General features: G+C 44.4%; 1 protein-coding gene across 9 annotated transcripts in view; it reads right to left on the bottom strand.

The window, feature by feature from the left end:
* The window catches only part of LOC142381821 (protein NLRC3-like), a 126,490-nt gene that overhangs the window by 100,983 nt on the left and 2,053 nt on the right, over nt 1-23,454 (bottom strand). For 5 of the 9 annotated variants that reach the window (XR_012769902.1, XM_075467066.1, XM_075467065.1 and 2 more), the window contains exons 2-4: nt 20,534-20,635; nt 11,849-11,968; nt 11,138-11,257 (exon numbers count right to left, since the gene is read on the bottom strand). Coding sequence is in view for 8 of the 9 variants with exons in the window: in XM_075467066.1 (XP_075323181.1) it covers nt 11,138-11,257; nt 11,849-11,968; nt 20,534-20,616 (323 nt within the window). In the remaining variant the exon portion in view is untranslated. Of the gene's footprint in view, nt 1-21; nt 199-341; nt 516-3,795; nt 3,970-4,833; nt 5,008-6,292; nt 8,067-10,186; nt 10,441-11,137; nt 11,258-11,848; nt 11,969-20,533; nt 20,636-23,454 lie in introns of all 9 variants that reach the window. The other 4 variants (XM_075467071.1, XM_075467070.1, XM_075467072.1 and 1 more) reach the window with 4 other exon arrangements.

Raw genomic sequence — 23,454 nt, forward strand, 5'->3', positions numbered from 1 at the left:
GACCTCCGACCCTCTACTGACCTCAGAGTCTGCAGTTTGCTGTGTGGACTCTCCACAAGCTCAGACAGCTCCTTCACTGCTGATTCCTTCAGGCTGTTGCCTCTCAGGTCCAGTTCTGTCAGCTGGGAGGAGGGGTTGGACTTCAGAGCTGAAGCCAGAGAAGCACAGCTGGTATCTGACAAACTGCAGCGCCACAATCTGAAGAAAGAATAAAACATGATTTAATAGATCATCATTTCATCAACTAAAGCCCAGAAGAAGAACACAGACTTTACCATGAAGACCAGCACAACTTCCACATCATATTAATCTGAACACACAACTAAAACATGGTGTCTGACCCCAGAGTCTTCAGTCCACAGTGTGGACTCTGCAGAAAGCTGCTCAGCTCCTTCTCTGCAGAGTCTCTGATGGTGTTATCACTCAGATCCAGTTCTGTCAGATGGGAGGGGTTGGACTTCAGAGCTGAGACCACAGAAGCACAGCTGATCTCTGACAACCTGCAGTACTCCAATCTGAAGAAAGAATAAAACATGTGAGCTGAAGCCAGCAGAGAAAAGGACTCTGAACCAGCTGCTGTCCATCATGGAGGATGAGCAGCTGATCTGTGCTGAGTGCTGACAGAACCAGCTGACATTAACAAAGTGTGTCAGAGCTGCAGGTTATTTTCACCAGCACTCATGGAAATATAGAGTGCAGGAGGTGTCTGAGAAAGGATTGCAGTTCCCACAGTCCCTGAAGGCAGCATGATGGGGTCCCTTCAGCCTCCTCTGCTGCTCTGGCAGTCAGGATTTAACCCCCCTGTCAGCTGACGTCCGGGCTCTCAAAGCAGGTCAGCAGCAAAAGTTTGAAAGTGAAAAAACGGGTCAGAAGGTGGAAAAAAGTTCAGAATCTGACAGAAAGTTTGTGAATCTGAAAACAGAAAACATCTCAAATATGGACAAATGGGACTAAAGTGTAAATAAAACCTATGAAAGAAGAATGAACTTTACATCAAAGTGAAATAAACTTCTGCTGCACTTTGAATCTGGTTGTTTGTTCCTCACAGAAAGTGATGAAGCTTGATGTTTCTCAGCCTGCATTCACTCACATGCTGCTCACAGCTCTCTGAGCTCTGACTGAATGAAACAGCTGGAACAGCTGGCACACAGCCGGCAGGGGAACAGAGCAGCATGTATCTGCAGTGATGCAGCAGTCCCTGCCTCCCTCCTGCATGGCAGCTCAGTGATCATCCTTTGTGTCTGTGTTGGGCTCACCTGCACAGGGTCGCAGCACTTCACCTGTTCAGCTTCTCTTTGGCTGCACAGCTATCAAACACTGACTCTGCTGCATGTTTTCACACATTTCTCACCTGATGGAAAGCTGCTCACACACACTCACAGCCTCCTTCCATCTGCCGTTACCTAGCAACAAGTTAGCCAACAGCTGTTCTCTCAGCCATCGTCCAATCCTGTTATTCTTCTTCTGATAAACTCTTCTTTGTGTTTCCCCCACAGTCACTAAATGTCAGCATCACCTTCAGTGGGCCTTGGCATTGTGTAACAGGGAATTATTGATAGAATTCATGAAATAAAGCTCAACTGAAAGTGATTTCCTTTCAGTTATCAGTGGGAGAAGCTTTCTGGCTGCATTTTGTCATCATGAATGAATCTGACTGAAGAGAACTGCTGCTGTGATGAAAGCTGTTTTCTAACCAGGTCAAAGATTGTTCATTAACAACAGAGTTGGAGGGGAGTTTGTTAGTATCAGCTGATTAACGGGCTGCTGGAAATATTCACCAACTCTGGAGCTCTGGAAGCATCAGCCAGTGATTCTAGATTTGTTTCTGTCTGACAGATTCACTGTTTTCTTATTATTTAACCCATTTAGGCCAGGAAAGCATTGCCGCATTTCTACCTTTAAAGCCGGGGGCGCTGTTGCGTTATTCTACCTTTAAAGCCGGGAAAGCGTACACGTCTTTTTTCCTGTATGTAGAAAACATGGCTGTTATGCTGGTTAACCTCATCCCAGCACTTCTGCCACCTGAAAATCTGCTGGAAAAAGAAACTGGAGGAGTAAAACTCACCTGCAGAGCCCTGCTGCACTACTTCAAAGTGAGTTTACGTTTTATACTCGGTACACTGAGTTTGTAAGAATCACAGCTTTCTGCTACATCAGCCGCATGCGGCTCTTTCATCCTGATGCTGCAGCTCCGCCTGGCTTGGGAAAATAAATTAAAAAATGATCCAATGGAAGTGTATTTTATTTTAATTTTTTTAAACTTTTTTTTTATTGTAGTTCTAAATTGGAAGATTATTGTGATCTTGAAATATTAAAATAAATTATATATATATATATATATATATATATATATATATTTTTTTGTCACACTCTCTGAAAGCTGGTATATGCCCGCTAACTTTCAACCCCAGGTAGGCCAAGTATGGAGAAATGTAAGAAAATAAAAGTATCTGAAGAAAATTGGTTCAAAACAACCCTTACACAGGAAAAAAGACGTGTACGCTTTCCCGGCCTTACAGTTTTTCTCGAATGTCAGAACACATTTCAGGAAACTGCCCTCCGTTTTCTCTAAACTCTAAACACAAAACACTTTTCTCAAGCTAGCTCCACAAAAACTCGCAGTCTCTTTGCAAAACGAAACTCTCCAAAACCCAAACTTTCACCACAAAACTGTTGCTCCTATGGCCAAAACCAAACTTTAACAAAATGGTCCTCTCAGCTTGCAAAAATGTAAACACTATTGGATATCTATCACACACTTCAATAAAAATTGAAAACACAATGTTCAGGGTGTGATGTTCTAAGTACCCCATCATTTGTATAGTAATCACATCTGTATAGTAATCAATAGTAAGTCGCAGATTATTTTTAGGGGAATTGAACCCCATTTATTGACAACCTGTACAAACGTACTTTTCCCAAAACAAATTTCAAAAGAGAACAAAAGCATACATGGGGATACATGTCACAAATTCTTACAGTAAAGAGGTACTATGGGGTCTGTGGGGGGGGCCTGTGCAGGGGCCTGTGGGGGGGCCTGTGCAGGGGCCGGGCACATCAACGATAGCTCTCCGTCCTATGATGTTACGGCCTCTCCTCCTCCTTTATGTGAGGTTGAAGCCAGCCTCATCCACAAATAGAAATTCATGAGGTCTGGCACGAACTCCTCTCCCTCCTCTGGCATGAACTCCTCTTCTTCTGCCTTGATCATCCATTTTTGTTTGGAACCTTCAGCAAACTGACTTATATAGGTGTGGTCACATCATTTGCAATAGGTGTTTTCAATTATGAGTCGTTGTGTTTACTGAATGACACCAGGTATGTTCATTGTGTTCAAGTTTTGCTGACTGTGGGTGGCAATTTGCATCACATGAGCTTCACAATGCATATTGGAGCAGAGATATATGCAAAATGTGTTTTAGCAAGGCAAAATGTGTTTAGAGTTTTGAGAAAAAGGGGATGGGTTTTGTGAACAGTGTCTACAGGTGAATTGTGTTTGTGGTTGTGGCAAATGGGGGGTAGTTTTATTAAATGTGTTTAGGCAACTGGTCATTTGGTTTAGACTACTGGGTTTTGTGTTTTGGCAATAGAGAAAAACTGTAAAGGTAGAATAAGGCAACAGCGCCCCCGGCTTTAAAGGTAGAAATGCGGCAATGCTTTCCCGGCCTCAATGGGTTAATAGATCATCATTTCATCAACTAAAGCCCTGAAGAAGAACACAGACTTTACCATGAAGACCAGCACAACTTCCACATCATATTAATCTGAACACACAACTAAAACATGGTGTCTGACCTCAGAGTCTTCAGTCCACAGTGTGGACTCTGCAGAAAGCTGCTCAGCTCCTTCTCTGCAGAGTCTCTGATGTAGTTCCCGCTCAGGTCCAGTTCTGTCAGATGGGAGGGGTTGGACTTCAGAGCTGAGCCCACAGAAGCACAGCTGGTATCTGACAAACTGCAGAACATCAATCTGAAGAAAGAATAAAACATGTGAGCTGAAGCCAACAGGATGCAGGCTGAAACTGACTTTAATCAGCTATATGTGCCTTTCCAAATATCATATTTGGATCCGGCTCTGCCACTAGTGCTCATCTTTGGAAATTATTCAATTATTTTACCACATTATTTAAACCACTAGTAAAGCAAGAATGAACATTTGGAAGGAGCAGCAAGGGAAATAAGTCCTGAGATGAGTGTGTGCAGCATGTTCTTCTTCTGTGGTGTAATTCTGAATTCCTCTCTGGTTTCTGCACTTTTTGATGGATTCTTTTAGCATGTGATCCTCTCAACTTTGGTGATTTTTCCTCCTTCATGTTTAAAATAAAGTGCAGAGTCAGCGCTTTGCCATTTCCTCCAGTCTGTCACTAATTACTGGGTGGAGGCTAAAGCCCAAAGCAGACTGAGTCGTTGGAGTTAAAGTGACTGAACTCTGCACGTTTGTCCTGTTCAAATGAGCAGCAGCAGCAGCAGATCTGTCAGTTTGTTGCAGTTTAATCTTCATCCAGCTTTCCAAACTTTACTCATCAAACATCTCTCAGATGGACCAGAAAGGTGAGTCAAAGCTACATTTCAGCTGCTCCATGTTTACCTCTGATCTAAAGTGTTTTCTCTCCTTTTATGACTGAAGAAAAATGTTTTTTACCAGGATGATTTTTCTAAGGAACAGCTCTGCTTCAGTCTGTGAAAGTGAGGAAAGAATTGCTTTGGCAGGTGAAAAGGATGGAAGGGAGGATTCATTCAGACATGTGGAAACACTGAATGTTTGGATATTTCCACACATCACTAAATCATTTCAACTAAAACAGAAGAAGTAAAAGAGCTGCAGTGAACTGACCTCAGAGCCTCCAGTCTGCAGTTTGGACTTTCCAGGCCAGCAGACAGACGTTCCACTGCTGGATCCGACAGGTAGTTTTTACTCAGGTCCAGTTGTTTCAGATGGGAGGGGTTGGACTTTAAAGCAGAGGCCACAACTTCACAGTCAGTCTCTGAGAGATCACAACCAGCAAGTCTGTGATGAGAGAAAACGTAAAGTCAGTTCTACTAAAATCAGACAATCTGCACTATAAACACCAACTGAACTCATATTCTGACTGAACAGTGATGTGAATGTAATGTCCTCTGAGGAACATCTGTTCTTCACATCTGTGATTGATCTCATCTTCCTGTGTTTAACACGACATCATTAATCTCTTCAGTCTCTCAGACCTGAGCTCCTTTAAACAGACTTTTCTTCATTATTTTCTCTAATCTGCAGATAAAGAAGGAAATGTGGTGTCACATTTTTAAATTCTTACATCTTTCATTTGACTCCAGAATCTTTATAAAAAGTTCAGCTTAGTGAACATTTACAGCTGAAAGACGATCTCTTTGCTAACCACTGTCAGCTGGGACTGTTCACACCCATATACAGGAAGAATCCACTCTAAGAAGCTTCTAAGCACCAGTTAGCTTCTCCAGGGCTCTGAAAGCTGCCACAGAGCAACATCATTATGTCTCCGGAGACATCAGCTCCAACACTGCAGGCGGTACGCTTTGAGCTTTCCCCTCGTATATTTACATTCTGCAGGTGTGCCGGCAGCGTGGCTTCATAGGAGCAGAGTGCAGGAACTAAACTGGCCCGCCTGCAGTCCACACCTGTCTCCCATTGAAAATGTGCGGCACATTATGAAGTAAAAGATATGACGGCAGAGACTGTTGAGCCAAAGCTTTCACAATCAATCCCTCCAACAGCCAACAATGAAATGACCCGACTGAGGCCGCTCACCTATAAAACCTTCTGCTGATCCAACCATCACAATTTTACCAACAAAAACTTTTATTCTGACAAATGCTCTTAATGATCCAGTTCAGTAAAACTTTAAACCCCCAAAATACTTGTTCCAACATATTCCCACAGATTTCTGTTGCATCATTTCCAGTGAGCTGGGAACTGGCCCAATCTGTCCAAGATGCTCTCCTGTGAGTCAGGTTGCCATGGAAACACTCTTTATGTGCCAATCTGAAAAACTGGCCACATTTCTTAGCTTCTGGTGGTGTTGGGGACCGGCCATGTGGGCGTAAAGCAGGCCTACATGGGAAACAGGAAGCCAGGGTTTAACCTGCTGTTTCCACTGTCTCCAACAGTAGGTCTGCTGCTGTGAAGCACATGTGAGCAGAAACTGTGGGAAAGGTCCAGATGAACCTGTCTGCAGGTTCTCCAGAACATCTCTGCTGTTCATGTGCAGAAACGGCTTTTAGGGAACTAAACTACTAATCTACACTGACTCATGAAGTCACTGAACACATCAACTCACTGAGCCTTTCTGCAGTTCCTCACAGCTGGAATCAGCCTCCTTCGTCCCTCGGGTGTTGTGCTGTACTTATTCAGGTCCAACTCATCCAGAACCTCCTCTGACATCTGCAGCATGTAGGCCAGAGCTGAGCAGTGGATCTCAGAGAGTTTCCCTGATCTGTTCTTTGACTTCAGGAACTCTTGGATCTCCTGATGAACTGAGAGGTCGTTCATCTCCATCAGACAGTGGAAGATGTTGATGCTTCTGTCAGGAGAAATGTCAGACGTGGTCATCTTCTTCAGGTTGTTGATGACTCTCTGGATGGATTCTGGCCTGTTCTGTGTCTGACCCAGCAGGCCTGCTAAGAGTCTCTGGTTGGACTCCACAGAGAGGCCATGAAGGAAGCGAACAAACAGGTCCAGGTGGCCATTTTTACTGTGAAAAGATTTCTCCATGACTCTCTTCAGGAAGTCATCCAGAGATGAGTAACGGTATTTTCCTCCCAGGAAGCTATTCAGCACCTCCTCCTTCCTGTTGGTGTAGCAGTGCATCATGTAGACTGCAGCCAGAAACTCCTGAACACTCAGATGAACAAAGCAGTAAACTGGTTTCTGGAAGATCCCACACTCTCTTTTGAAGATCTCTGTACAAACTCCTGAATACAGCGATGCCTCTGGGACATCCAGCCCACACTGCTCCAGGTCTTCTTGGTAGAACATGATGTTTCCTTTCTCCAGATGTTCAAACGCCAGCCTCCCCAGCTTCAGGAGAACATCCCCGTCAGCCTCCGTCAGCCCCTGTGGACCCGCCTCAGGTCCCTGGTGGTACTTGTTCTTCTTCCTCTGTGTCTGAACCAGCAGGAAGCGGGAGTACATGTCGGTGGTGGTCTTGGGCAGCTCTGCTCTCTGCTCGGGGGTCAACATGTGCTCCAGAACTGTAGCAGTGATCCAGCAGAAGACTGGGATTCCACACATGATGTGGAGGCTCCTGGATGCCTGGATGTGGGAGCTGATCCTGCTGGCCTGCTCCTCTCTGAACCTCCTCCTGAAGTACTCCTCCTTCTGGGCATCGGTGAAGCCTCGTACTTCTGTTACCCTGGCGACACATTTAGGAGGGATCTGATTGGCCGCTGCGGGCCGTGTGGTTATCCAGAGGCGAGCCGAGGGAAGCAGGTCCCCCCTGATGAGGTTTGTCAGCAGCACGCTGACTGATGACTTCTGGGTGAGCTCAGACACAACCTGACAGCTGAACTCCAGAGACAGTCTGCTCTCATCCAGGCCGTCCAGGATGAACAGAAGTGTGCAGCCGGCCAGCTGCTCTGCTGGGAGCTGCTGTAATGTTGGATGGAAAACATGGAGCAGCGTGAGAAGACTGTGCTGCTCCTCTCTGATCAGGTTCAGCTCCCTGAAGGAAAGCAGAATCACCACACTGACATCTTGGTTCTCCAGGCCCTCGGCCCAGTCCAGAGTGAACTTCAGCACTGAGAAGGTTTTTCCAACTCCAGCGACGCCGTTGGTCAGAACCACTCTGATGGCTCCCTGCTGCTCAGCTAAGGCTTTAAAGATGTCCTGGCACCTGATTGGAGAGTCATGGCGGATCTTGGAAGCCGTCTCCAGCTGCCTCACCTCATGTTGGGTATTAACCTCTTCACTCTGTCCCTCTGTGATGTAGAGCTCAGTGTAGATCCTGCTGAGGAGGGTTCCACCTCCTGCTCCATCACTTCCTTCAGTCACATGTTCACATCTCCTCCTCAGACTCATCTTATGTTCATCTAAAACCTCCTGCACTCCAACATCTGCTGAACAAAGAACAAATGAGACCAAACACAAACAGAGTAGATTAAATTCATCAGGACTTGTTGTTCTTTATCTTTTTGACCCCAGTTGAACATGTTTTTGGCTTCACACAAGCCGCTTTCACACTGAGGAAGAACCCGCGTTTAATTTGCGAATTTAGTGTTTCACACTGACGATCCGGGCTGGGGTGTCAACTCGACTCGCCATTCGACCCGCGTCGGACCCTAGTCTTTTTGCCGAGCCGAGTTTGATGTGAAAGCAATTGACGCGGGATGGACGTGGGCGTGGCGTGACGTGAGGAGTTTAAAAGGTTTGCCACGACATCCGAAAATGCTTTCTCCACTCGTCGTCGTCAATACTGTTCCGAGCATTGGACCAAAACACCAACCCTTGTGGTCTTGCCATCTTCCACACTCTTCTTGCAGACACGTGTGTTCAGAGCCATGACAGCTAAACTTCTTCGTCGATTGCGTCGACGCTGTTCGCGTTCTTCTGCTTCAAATTGTTGATGAATTTCCTCAACTTTGACATTATAGTGCTCTTGTATTCTCCTCATATGTTCTTCGGCGGCATCCCCCGTTGTAACCATCCACACCCCGTAAAATAACGTCTCCATGAACTGCATATACACTTGCGTGACCGAACAAACAGCCGGCAACAAAAACAAGTCATTTTATGTGTTTCGTGTGACGCTCTGCCACTAGGCAACGCCCCCGGAACTCGGCTTCAGGCGGCACGGATCACCAACACGCCAAGCTTTCACATTGCTCGACGCGGGACGAAGTGGCAATTTGGACCCGCGATGTTAGCGGATCTCAGTGTGAAAACAGCTCCAGAAAACTTTTCTTTTCCTTCAACCTCGCAGTATTTATATGTCATAACTTTAAAGATATTCATCTCAATTTTGAGACTCATAATCATCATCCATGTCATGTTATGTGTTATTTGATGTCTCATAAGTCTGTGTTATATATTTAATCTGCATATCTTAACAAGTTGTGGTGTTTTGAGAATCATCGAGACAAATGTTTTATGAGACGGAGGAAGGGAGAAATAGAGTTTTTGTTTTTTCCAAAATCTCTTACGTTAGAATCAGATCGTTTTACAAACAAGCTCCGGCAGACATCACAGTTTCAGGCATATCATTTGCTGAAAGTGTAGCGTAATATTGTGTACCGTATCGTTGGCTGAATATCGTGTACCGTATCGTAGGCTTAATATCGTGTATCGTTGGCTGAATATCGTGTATCGTAGGCTTAATATCGTGTATCGTTGGCTGAATATCGTGTATCGTAGGCTGAATATCGTGTATCGTAGGCTGAATATCGTGTATCGTATCGTTGACTGAATATCGTGTATCGTTGGCTGAATATCGTGTATCGTATCGTAGGCTGAATATCGTGTGTCGTATTGTGAGATTAGCGTATCGCTACAGCCCTACAGTCTTTAGCTGCAAATAGTAAACAAACCTAAACTATTTAAGTAAATCCGGTACCTCTCCTTTCCCCATATTTTATTTTCAATTCACTGAGTGTATTTCTCCTGTTTGTTTTTAAGGTTCATGTCTTTGGTCATATAATTTTAATAAATAGTTCATATATATATATATATATATATAAAATTAACAGGTTGTGTTGAATCAGTATCAGTGTGTGGAGAAGTTCTATTATGTGTTGACTAAAATGACTAAAATTTGACTAAGACTAAAATTGATTTTCGACATTGTGACTAAGACTAAATTAAAAAAAGCTGACGAAACTAACACTGGTCAGGTCCTAACAAATGTTGTGTTGTTCTGTTTGACACCACAATGCGTCTGCATTAAATCAGCAGGTTAACCATTCAGACCCAAAGCTGTGTGTGAAGTCCTTCTGAAACCTGAGGGGGGCTGAAAACTAACAACTGTCCACTAACACTTTTATTCTCAGCGTCTGAAGAAACTAAAACATGAACTGAAATAAAAACAGACACATTTCAGCAGTTAAACCTCCTCTTTTTTAAACACTGACTTTGTTGTCATGGCGATTCGTATTTTTGTTAAACTATTATTGTTTGTGCATCTTGAACATGATGATGTGATGTGTGTGTGCGTCTAAACGGGTTAACAGAAATATCTGACCTGCTGCAGCTCTGGATCTTTCTCCACACTGGGGACAGGAGGAAGCAGACTGGTCCCAGTATGAGCCTCCTGAGGGAGCAGACTGGTCCCAGTATGAGCCTCCTGAGGGAGCAGACTGGTCCCAGTATGAGGTGATGCACTGTCTGCAGAACCAGTGTCCACAGCTGGCAGAGACCGGATCCTTCAGGACGTCCTGACACAGAGCACAGCAGGACAGCTGCTGCTCCTCACAAACACCACTCCTCTTCCTCCCTCTGTCAACACATGTCTTCATCACTAAAATCCTTTTAAAATAACTCCATTTGGCATTAACTCTGCTGTTTGATGTGAATACAAACTCAACCCTTCCTGCAGCAACGTTTCACATCTGGTTCAATCCTCAGTTTATGTGCTGACTTCACTGTGTGAATATTACTGCTGCTGCTCTGCAGGAAACATTTCAAATCAGTCCTAATCCTATTCTACATTTGCTCTTTTAGAATTAAGAAATAAAAAACTCTTTAGTAATTACAGATAACCAATAAGTGTATTGATAAAGACCTGGGCTGATCAAATAGATTCTAACAACACTGGCTGCAGCTACACTCTGAGATGATCACATTTCATTCCACATCCATCCACTGTGGCCCCCTGAGCTGTCAGAGGCAGAAAACAGACCATCACTGGCAGACATGTGGTCCTGTTCAGAGGCCATGTTGCTCCTGAACTGGAAGTAGAGTTTAGATTTCCAACACAAACCAAAATGATCAGAAACTCAGCTCTGTAGCCAGAGTTTTGGGTTTGCCACCAGACTGAGTGCTGTTCTCCCATGTGTTGTCATGGCAACAGGAGACAGCAGATAGTTAGTGCCTGTGCTAACCTAGTTAACAGGACATTTAGCTGGTTAGGATATAAATGCTGAGTTTAACACAAATAAAATAGATCATGAAATCTGTTCTTCAGTTGTCTTACTTTGTGCCTGAGGGTCCAGCTTCATCACTGAGGTCTGGAGGATTATCTTTGGACCAGTCACTCTTCATAGACAGACAGTCAGATCCTGGAGACTCTGCTCTCTGTCTGAGGTGCTGACCTCTGCAAACACAAACATGCTGTTATTCACATGCATTCATTCATTGATATTTCTGCTTTCCTCTGCAACTGTATTCATTTAACTTTGTGTTAAGGCCCCTGTTTATTTTCTCTGATATTTCATCTTTGATTTGTTTTATTCATTTAATCCATCCATCCATCCATTTTCTATATCGCTGAATCCGTTGGTCGGGTCGCGGGGGGGCTGGAGCCCATCCCAGCGGTCAATGGGCGAGAGGCGGGGTTCACCCTGTACAGGACGCCAGACAGGGCCACACAGAGACAAACCAGACAAACAACCACACTCACACTCACTCCTAAGGACATTTTAGAGACACCAGTTAACCTAACAGGCATGTTTTTGGACAGTGGGAGGAAGCCGGAGTACCCGGAGAGAACCCACGCATACACAGGGAGAACATGCAGACTCCACACAGAAAGGCCCCAGCCGGGAGTTGAACCTGGAACCTCTGAAATCACTGAATTAATTTGTCCTTTATCCATTTATCTCTTCATTTATTTGTTCATTTTTTTCTCTTTTTTGTAATAAAGACATCATGAAAAGTCCTAAAATCTCTGTTTCAGTTGTCTTACTTTGTGTCTGAGGGTCCAGCTTCATCACTGAGGTCTGGAGGATTATCTTTGGACCAGTCACTCTTCATAGACAGACAGTCAGATGTTGGAGACTCTGCTCTCTGTCTGAGGTGCTGACCTCTGCAAACACAGACATGCTGTTATTCATATACATATATATATGTATATATACATATATATACGCCAACAGAACCGCATCGTCCGCAAAAAGCAGAGACCCGATTCTGAGGTCGCCAAACCGGACCCCCTCAACGCCCTGGCTGCGCCTAGAAATTCTGTCCATAAAAATTATGAACAGAATCGGTGACAAAGGGCAGCCCTGACGGAGTCCAACCCTCACAGGAAACATGTCCGACTTACTGCCGGCAATGCGGACCAAACTCTGACACCGGTCATACAGAGACCGAACAGCCCATATCAAGGAGTCCGGCACTCTATACTCCCGGAGCACCCCCCACAAGAGTCCCCGAGGGACACGGTCGAACGCCTTCTCCAAGTCCACAAAACACATGTAGACCGGTTGGGCGAACTCCCATGCACCCTCCAGGATCCTGCCGAGGGTATAGAGCTGGTCCACTGTTCCATGGCCAGGACGAAAACCACACTGCACCTCCTGAATCCGAGATTCGACTATCCGGCGGATCCTCCTCTCCAGTACCCCTGAATAGACCTTACCAGGGAGGCTGAGGAGTGTGATCCCCCTATAGTTGGAACACACCCTCCAGTCCCCGATCTGCCAGTCCAGAGGCACTGCCCCCGATGTCCACGCGTTGCTGCAGAGGCGTGTCAACCAAGACAGCCCCATAACATCCAGAGCCTTGAGGAACTCAGGACGGACCTCATCCACCCCCGGGGCCTTGCCACCGAGGAGCTTTTTGACCACTTCGGCAACCTCAGCCCCAGAAATGGGAGGTCCCACGTCCGAGCTCCCCAACTCTGCTTCCTCATCGGAAGGCGTGTCGGTAGGATTGAGGAGGCCCTCGAAGTATTCCCCCCACCGACTCACGACGTCCCTAGTTGAGGTCAGCAGAGCCCCGCCCTCACCATACACGGTGTTGACGGTGCACCGCTTCCACCCCTGAGCCGCCGGATGGTGGACCAGAATCTCTTCGAGGCCGTCCGAAAGTCGTTCTCCATGGCCTCCCCGAACTCCTCCCAAGCCCGAGTTTTTGCCTCAGCAACCGCCGAGGCTGCGTTCCGCTTGGCCTGTCGGTACCCATCAGCTGCTTCCAGAGTCCCACTGGTCAAAAAGGCCCGATAGGACTCCTTCTTCAGCTTGACGGCCTCCCTCACCACTGGGGTCCACCAGCGGGTTCGGGGGTTGCCGCCACGACAGGCACCGACCACCTTGCGGCCACAGCTCCGGTCGGCCGCCTCAACAATGGAGGCACGGAACATGGCCCATTCGGGCTCAATGTCCCCCACCTCCCCCGGGACATGGTTGAAGCTCTGCCGGAGGTGGGAGTTGAAACTCCTCCTTACAGGGGATTCCGCCAGCCGTTCCCAACAGACCCTCACAATACGTTTGGGCCTGCCAGGTCTGACCGGCTTCCTCCCCCACCAGCGGAGCCAACTCACCACCAGGTGGTGATCAGTTAACAGCTCCGCCCCTCTCTTCACCCGAGTGTCCAGGACATACGGCCGCAAGTCCGACGATACGACTACAAAGTTGATCATCGAGCTGCGGCCTAGGGTGTCCTGGTGCACATATGGACCCCCTTATGCCTGAACATGGTGTTCGTTATGGACAGTCCATGACGAGCACAGAAGTCCAACAACAGAACACCACTCTGATTCAGATCGGGGGGGCCGTTCCTCCCAATCACGCCCCTCCAGGTCTCACTGTCATTGCCCACGTGAGCATTGAAGTCCCCCAGCAGGACGAGGGAGTCTCCCGGAGGAGCACTCTCTAGTGCCTCCTCCAGGGACTCCAAAAAGGGTGGGTACTCTGAACTGCTGTTCGGTGCATAAGCACAAACAACAGTCAGGACCCGTCCCTCCACCCTAAGGCGGAGGGAGGCTACCCTCTCGTCTACCGGGGTGAACCCCAATGTACAGGAGCACAACCGGGGGGCAATAAGTATGCCCACACCTGCTCTACGCCTCTCACCGCGGGCAACTCCAGAGTGGAAGAGAGTCCAACCCCTCTCGAGGAGGCTGGTTCCGGAGCCCAAGCCATGCGTCGAGGTGAGTCCGACTATATCTAGCCGTAACCACTCAGCCTCGCGCACCAGCACAGGCTCCTTCCCCAGCAGAGAGGTGACGTTTCACATCCCAAGAGCCAGCTTCAGTAGCCGAGGATCAGACCGCCAAGGTCTCCGCCTTCGGCTGCTACCCAGCTCACAAAGCACCCGACCCCCATGGCCACTCCCACGGGTGGTGAGCCCGTCAGAAGGGGGACCCGTGTCGTTTCTGTGCCCGAACGAGCCCCATGGGCACAGACCCGGCAACCAGGCGCTCGCCGGCGGGCCCCACCCCTGGGCCTGGCTCCAGGGGGGGGCCCCCGGTGACCCGCGTCCAGGCGAAGGAACACAGTGTCCATTTTTCTTAATCATCATAGAGGGTCTTGTGAGCTGTTCTTTGTCTGGTCCCTCATCTAGGATCTGTTTGCCATGGGTGACCCTACCAGGGGTTTAAAGCCCCGGGGCAACATAGCTCCCAGACTCATTGGGGTACGCAAACCCCCCCACCACGGTAAGGTAACAGCTCATGGGGGGGTGGTTCATTTAAAACAGGCAGAATTCAGTCTGACAGAATAAGTGTGAAACCTCCTCACGTGCTTTAATAAAACACACCATCACGGGGGTCACGTGATGCACCGACGAGGTTAGACGCACTTCTGTCGGTCTCCTCACTGGAGATAACTAAAACGATTTTTTCTCGGTTTGTCCGTTGCTAAAACTAGGTTTAAACGATTGCTAAACCTACACAGACATTGATAATGTCGCTGGAAAACTTTTTTACCAAGCCCAAGAAGAGAGACACTAGGAAAAAGAGCAAGGTGGCGGCTAACGAGGCGCTAGCTAACGAAGCGCTAGCTAACCCAGACGACGACACAGAGCCAGAGCTGGAGGAGCCAGTATGCAGTTTCGGGCCCCGGGAAGAGCCCGCCAGCCCGACTAGTGACAGCGCAGTGGTTCGACAGTTGACGGATAACATCAAGGAGATGCTGGACACCAAACTCGCTGATATCCTGAAACCAGTCACAGAGATATCAGAAAAGCTAGACAAGCTAGTGGACAGACTGGGGTCAGTGGAGCAACGAGTGTCCGATTTGGAGGATACTTCAGCGGCCAACGCACCACGGCTTGACTCGGTAGAGTCAACACTGAAAAAAGCAATGGAGAAACTTGAGAATTACGAGAACCAGAGTCGACGACAAAACGTCAGAATAATTGGACTGAAGGAGGGCGCTGAGGGCAAGAATCCACCGGTGTTTTTTGAGAAGTGGATTCCTGAGGTCTTGAACATGGACATGCAAGGGGAGCGGTTGAAAATAGAACGAGCTCACCGCCTGGGAGCCCTGGCGGGATCCACCGATGGACGGGGCCCCCGCGCGGTTTTGGTGAGGCTTCACGACTACACGGATAGACAGAGGATTCTACGCGCAGCAAGAAACAAGGGCAGAGTCACGGTGGATGGTCAAGCAGTGTCCTTTTTCCAGGACTTTTCTGCGGATGTTGTGAAACGACGGAAAGAATCCACAGATGCGCGCAGAAGGCTTCGGGAAGCGGGGATCAAATACGCTTTTGTGTATCCAGCTGTCATTAAGGTTCTCCCTCCAAATGGGAAACCGATCCCTCTTTCCACAACGGAGGAAATCAACGACTACGTGAAGACACTCCCGCCTATGCAGTGACTGTAACAATCCACCTGTAATCAGGTAAACTGTATAATCTACCTCAAATACAACTGCTTAGGGAAAATACTTGCACAATGGACAGTGGGTACTACGTAACATTAAGACAGTTTCTGTTCATCTTAAATGTACCGTCAACACACTTGTACATGTGTATTTCTTGGTAGTAAACAGTAAATTACGCATAATACTTATCCAATCGTTGACATGCTGGCATGATTAGGACATAATCCAGATGGGGAGACCTGACGCAAATTTTCTACTCTTTTTTTTTTCTCACCTCCCTTAGCTATAGAGAATTGCTATAGTATGACAGGGTTTTTGTTTTTTGTTTTTCTTTTTTTTGGCTCGGTTTCAGCCACGTTTGGTAGGTCTTATCCAAGCTTTAGTTTCTTTTTGCTTGGGTTGTTCTTGTGTTTGTTGTTGTTGTTTTTTGTCCAGGCAGGATTTCGGTTAAAAAACAGATCCAAACTAATTAGTAAGATACAGAAGACTATGCAGCATGATATAATTTTATATTATTTTCAATATTAAGTTTTGTACATGGAATATTAAGGGCTCCAATAATGTTGTCAAAAGGAAAGCTGTTCTAAACCATCTTAAAAAGGAAAGTGTACACGTCGCATTTCTCGAAGAAACCCATTTGATTGAAGAGGAGCACAAGAAATATCTCAGGGAATGGGTAGGACAGGTATATTTCACATCTTATTCTACCAATAAAAGGGGTGCAATTATATTAGTTCATAGATTGTTGCCATTTACAGCCAAAGATAGTTACAAAGACACAGAGGGAAGGATAGTTCTAGTAAAAGGAGAATTATACGGAGAATCAGTACTGCTAGGAAATGTATATGCTCCTAATGTCTATGACGAGGACTTTTTTGCCTTACTACTCAGTAAAATCGCTGAAATGGACTGTGCAAATATGATAATTGGAGGCGATTTTAATTGCCATCTTTCCCCCTGTTTAGATAGAGACCCTCCTCACAAAGATCAGTCAAGAGCTGGCAGAGCACTACAAAATTTTCTTGAGATGTTTAACTTGTTAGATGGAGATACATGAATCCTAATAATAAAAGTTACACATTTTATTCTCCACCTCACCGGTCATTCTCACGAATAGACTATATATTTATATCTGAACACCTAGCCCACTTAACAGAACAATCTGATATTGGATCTATTGCCCTTTCAGACCATGCTCCTGTCACTCTGAAAATGCAGCCTCTTAGGCCAGCAGAGCGATCATTCTCTTGGAAAATTAATGCATCACTGTTTCACGATGATAATTTCATCAAATTCCTGGAAATCCAAACAGACCTGTATCTGGAGGTAAATGACTGCAATGATTCTGACCCAAGACTGGTGTGGGAAGCTTATAAAGCTTACATGCGAGGCATGATTATATCATACTCTAGTAAGAAGAAAAAAGAGCGCATTCAAGAACAATCACAAATTGAAAAGACAATCAAAAAATTAGAGGAAGATTTTCAAAGATCCAAATCGGATGGGGTGCTTAAAGAATTAAAGGAGGCAAGACTACTGCTGACTAACTTACTAACAAAGAAGGCTGAGTCTGATATTTTGTTTGCTAGTCAAAGACTGTTTGAATTTGGAAATAAGCCAAACAAGTTCTTAGCTCATCTTGCAAGAAATTCTCCTCAAAAAACTTTTCTTTCTGCAATATCTGATGAGGATCAAATCCGTCAAACTAATAATACTAAGATCAACGACTGCTTTCAGAAATTTTATGAAAAGCTGTATACCTCAGAGTTAGACAACAGTACATCTACCAGTAGTAATTTTTTTGACGGTTTACAGATGCCTCAGCTAACAGAAGAACGAGCTAAACTGTTGGAAGGATCTATTACAGAATTAGAAATCGATAAAACAATCTCCTCACTCCAGTCAGGTAAAAGCCCAGGGGCTGATGGGTTCTGTGTACAGTTCTATAAAAAGATGAAACACAAAATTAACAAATTACTACAACGTGTGTTCAACAAATCTTTTGAAGAGAAGGAACTTTCTAAATCTATGTACTTAGCTCATATCATAGTCATCCCCAAAAAAGGGAAAGACCCAGAGCTGTGCACCTCCTATCGCCCGATAAGTCTACTTGGAGTGGATGTTAAAATCCTTTCAAAAATAGTGGCTAATCGACTAGAAAGAGTGGTGACCGATATAGTTAATGCAGACCAAACAGGATTTATGAGAGGCCGTACCTCATCAAATAACACAAGACGGTTAATTAATATTATTCACTATCTTAATTTCCACCAAACTCCAAGCGCTACAGTAACGATGGATGCCGAGAAAGCATTCGATCGTGTTGAGCGAAAATATATGCTTGAGGTGTTGAAAAGATTCGGTTTCCATTCAGATTTTGTTCGATGGGTACAGCTTTTATATAAAATGCCTACTGCCTCAGTTTTAACAAATGGTCTAATTTCTGCCCAATTTCAGCTTAACAGAGGTACAGCTCAAGGGTCACCACTATCACCTCTGCTGTTCTCTTTAGCTATAGAGCCACTAGCAATTGCTGTCCGGCAAAACTCTGATATCAAAGGAACGGTGATAGGAACAACACAGCACAAAATTCTATTGTACGCGGACGATATACTCATGACATTAACAGATCCATCAAACTCAATACCTGCACTATTCAAGTGTGTGACAGAGTTCGGCCAAATTTCCGGATACAAGGTTAATTTTACAAAATCTGAAATTATGACCCTCGGTTTTTCATATGAATGTGAACCTGACTTTGTAAAACCCTTTCGCTGGGCACCGGATGGATTCACATATCTGGGGGTTAAAATAACACCTAAAATTAGTCAACTTTATGCTGAAAATGTTAACCCCATGGTAGAACACATTAAAGACAAGATGTTGGGCTGGAAAAAGCTTCCTGTATCCTTTCTTGGCAGAATCAATCTTATTAAGATGATAATCCTCCCAAAAATAACTTATCCTTTATCTATGCTCTTTATATCTCTGAAGAGAAACAACATTAAAGACATAAATAAAGCTCTTTCTGACTTTATATGGGCTGGCAGAAAGCCTAAAATTAAATTAGATATTCTACAACTACCAAAAGAACAAGGAGGATGGGGCCTCCCCAATATTACAAACTATACAATCTCAATGCAAGCCAGAATTATCTCAATATGGGCAACTGCTCAATTAAAGCCGCCATGGTTTGAGATTGAAGCAGCATTCTCCAAACCGTTCTCTCCCATCAACTTACTAGATAAACGCAGGAGTGAACTACCAATTATGGCGAGAGACAATTTTCTTATCACTAATGTGGGTAGTACTTGGAATACTTTACGGAAATTATTTGGTACTAAACATAAATTAAGTTGTTTAACAACAATAACTGATAATCCTGATTTAACCAGAGGGGGCACTGGTTCTAACTTTCAGAATTGGTATGAAGCAGGAATTCACAATATTTATAATCTCTGGGATAAGGGGAGTTTTAAAACATTTGAGTCCTTAAAGGATACATATAATCTACAAACTAAAGAATTTTACAAATACCTTCAGGTCAGACACTATGTACATTCCAAAATGGATACTCTCAATCTTCCAGATGATTTTAACATGTTAGAAAAGACTCTTTTAGATAGTCTTAAACAAAGTCATTTTGTCTCCAAATTTTATTCCAAGCTACAACATTTGAATACAGATCGACTAGCATTTCTACGGAAGTTATGGGAAACTCAGTTGAAAACAACATTGGACATTGCAGTATGGGAGGAGATCTTACTTCTACCTATGAAAATATCCATATGTAATAGATTCAGAGAAATGCAATATAATATTGTACAGAATGTCTATATATCTCCTTATATGTACAGTAAATATACAGCTGGGGCCTCTCCAAACTGCCCAAAGTGCAAGACTACTTTAGGGACAACATTTCACTGCCTATGGGAATGTGAAAACATTCAACGGTTCTGGCAAACTGTATGTGCTGAGATTAGTGTGATAATCAAGCAGCAACTACAGCCTAACCCATTACTATGTCTACTGGGCTGTGTCCCTGAATCATTAAGATCACACAAAAACACTGTACATTTTCTGCTTATGTTGGGCCGAAAGGTTGTTATGACGAAATGGGTGGGAGACGAATCTCCTTCAATACATCAGTGGAAATCATCGATATCGGACTATATCTCTCTGGAAGGTCTGAGATTTAGTATCAACGGACGGAAGGATCTTCTCACGGCAAAATTTGGCAAAGTGTTGGAGTACCTGAGAACTCAGAGGAATACTGCCTGAACGCTGGACTTATAAGGACTTTTGAGTTCATTGCTGTGGCTGTATTCTGGATTTGCTACATTTCTCAAATAATCTGTACATGCACTGTGCTGGACTGTTATAATCTTGAAAATGTTCAATAAAAAGAATGTTAAAAAAAAAAAAAAAAACACACCATCACACACAGATCACATCTCCTCCTGCTGGCATTCTTTTTCCTTTTTCTCTTCTTTCCTTCCAGCTTTCACTGCAGCAGCTGCTGCTGCTTTTCACTCTGACAGAATTAAAGGTTCTGATTGGTCAGCTGATGCCACCTCCTCATGAACACGAACACGCTCACATTCAGAGTCAGAAAACCTGGGCTGATAACCAGCATCCTACTACAGCTCAACAACATCTCCGTTGTTAGGGCGAGTTAAGCCAGACCACCTAAAAATAAGCTTAAAGTCAGCCTGAATATTTCCAACCTGCTTCACACCCTGTTTGGGTTGCCAGTATACGTTGCCATGGTGATATCTCAGATAAGAAGCTGCCCCCCCCCCCATGAGCAGTTCTCTTACTTTGTGTCTGATGGTTCTGGAGGTCTGGGTGGGTTCCTGTTGGCAGAGCGAGCGCTGGATGCTGCAGACTCTGCTCTGTCCATCTTCTGGACTTCAGTCAGTCTGAGAGAAGAAAAGAATGAAGACAAACACGTCTGTTCAGGTCTCACAGCCAAACTGAAACAAGCTTTAACCTCCTGCTTTTCTTTCTGTTCCACGTCAGAAGGAACTTTTAGAGAAAGGAGACGTCATTTCTTTCCTCCGAGCCGTCAGACTCAGTTTGTGCTGACCCAGCTGATCAGCTGTCTGCAGCTTTGTGGAGTTTGGATTTACAGATGAGTTACTGCTGCCAAAGCTGCTCTGAAGTCCTGATTAAAACACATCAGCTTCACTGTGTTTATCTGTGTGTTATCTACATGTTCATTCACTCATTCTGTCAGTAAACTCCTTCAGTAATGATCCAGCTTCTGATGAGACGTCTCATGATCTGTAGAAATGATCCAGGAACAGAAATGTTCTGAAAGTGGTGATCATAGAAACGCGCCCCCCAGCAGTGACGCAGCTTCAGCAGAGAAAATGGCCCCCAAAGGACAGAAAATCTATGCTGGAGGATGAAAGTTGTTGCCTTCTTCATCAGTCAGACCAACAGCTGCCTCACACCCAACAAGCTGAACTAAAGCTCATATATATATATATATATATATATGTATATTATATATTATATTTATATATTTTTCATTCAGACTGAATGTAGCACAGCAGATAAAACTATGTCTTTAGATGTGGAGCCCTTAGACCCAAAAAGTAGTTTATTCAAGTGTACCACCAATTTTATACTAAAACTGACGCAGTATCCTTGAAGTTTACTTTTTATGTAGTATATTGGCATCTGTCTCTGAGTGTGTGACCCTGTGCGTGTGCATGTGTGTGTCAACAGTTGCCAACCTGGATGGGTTAAAAGCGGAGGACAAATTTTGTGTGTATGCATGACAATAAATCTGATCTTAAAATCCAATGTCTACAAACACAGCGGAGACTTTAAGTGGACTAAAATGTAAGCAGAGACTTAAAGAATCCTCAGATCACTCTGATGCTAAATTCAGGGGAAAATGCTATAATATTATAATATAATCTATTATAATATAATAGATTATATTATATATAATCTATTATATATATATATATATATAATATATTATAATATATAATATAAATATAATATATTTTTTTAATTATTTGTTTATTTAGTCATTTTTCATTATTATTAGTTAGTTAGTAGTATTTTTTTTACTAGAATTGGTATTATTATTGTTGTTGCTAATACAATTATTGTAAATATTTACAAAAAAATTGAGCTACTTGACTAATTTGAATTTCCCCCATTGGGGGATGAATAAAGTATTTTTCTATTTCTATTTCTAAAAACATGTATATTTTACTCAGCGTCCTAAAATCTTTGTAATTTTTTAATATTTCTGAAGACATAAGTACAGTAATATCACAAAGGCAGCAACGTCTGACACAGACAACGTTGACTCTGATGGTGTGTGTCAGGGGCGTCTGTAGCTTGAGCAAACATTCGGGCTGTAGCCCAGACATGAAAATAATTTTTAACGGGGGTCCGGGGGTTTCTTAGCCTGGGTGCCAGCCGAACTTAGCCCCGCCCGTAAAAGTTTTGGTCGGGAAGTTCGGTCTGGCTCTGCTCAGTTGGGAAATCATTATGCCCGACCAAGAATTGGTCGGACCAATCAGATTGCCAGGGCGGGCTTTATACGATGATGGACAGATGATCAACAGGGACATTATCGACTACGTCACTAAAGAGCTGAACACGGCTGCCGCTGGAGATTCTGCCATCGAGTCTGTTCTACAGGATCTCCACATTGCATTCATTTTGAAAGACGAACAGAGGAACGCGATAAAGGCTTTTATCGATAGAAAATATGTTTTTGCCGTCCTTCCAACAACAAGTGTGTGTTGCTTAAACTACGTCACATACTACGTTGCTCTGATTGGTTGTAGGTCTATCCAATTGAGCGAAGAGGCATTTTTTCTCCTGGTTCGGTTGAAACACGGCCCATACCCAAATCTCTATTGAGCGGTATCAGACTCACATTCTGACTAGAATCGTGAGTATGACGTAGTCAGGCTAGGGGTTTCTCCCCCGGAAAAAAAAAATAAAAAAGGGGGTGTTAATTAAAAAAGCCTTGTTGGCTTTTAATCAACAGGACGATTATAGAAAAATATTATTTTACATTCATCATGACATATCAAATTGCTTTCTTTTTCCTTTTAAATTAGCATTAGGAAAACAAAACAACTTCCCCTTAAATATATGTCTATATATATCGGCATAAAATAAAAGACTCAATACACACAAGTTCCAAAATATCACACCATTAACAACCTCAGTTCACTCTCATAGACTTTTATATCACCACAACTTTCTTTAGCACACCGAGAAACAACAGAAAAATAGCCTCAGAGCAGCTAAAAAGACAAGTTTCTCACCGTTGCTCTCTGTATTTCAAATTACGCCGATATCGGAGCTTGCAGCGGCTCTACAGGTGACAGGTGAGTGTTAGCCTGTTAGCCACAGAGCTAGCAGCGGCTCTACAGGTGACAGGTGAGTGGTTAGCCTGTTAGCCACAGAGCTAGCATTAGCATGGACGACGGTAAGTGTTAACAAGCCTTTATTTTGATAAATGACTCGTCTTACCGACTCTCCTTTGTGTAGCCACTTGGCTCCGGACTTCCAATCGGTATGTACTCTGACTTTCTTTCAGTGTAACACGGGATGTGTAGAAGGACATGTCATCAGCTTCGCATTTTCCGTTTCCACATTGGAAACGGAAAATGCGAAGCTGATGACATGTCCTTCTACACATCCCGTAGTTTTAAAATGGCGGAGCGACATGGAGACATTGGCTGTGTTCGAAACC

Source organism: Odontesthes bonariensis, chromosome 6, assembly GCF_027942865.1.
Source record: "Odontesthes bonariensis isolate fOdoBon6 chromosome 6, fOdoBon6.hap1, whole genome shotgun sequence".
NCBI lineage: Eukaryota > Metazoa > Chordata > Actinopteri > Atheriniformes > Atherinopsidae > Odontesthes > Odontesthes bonariensis.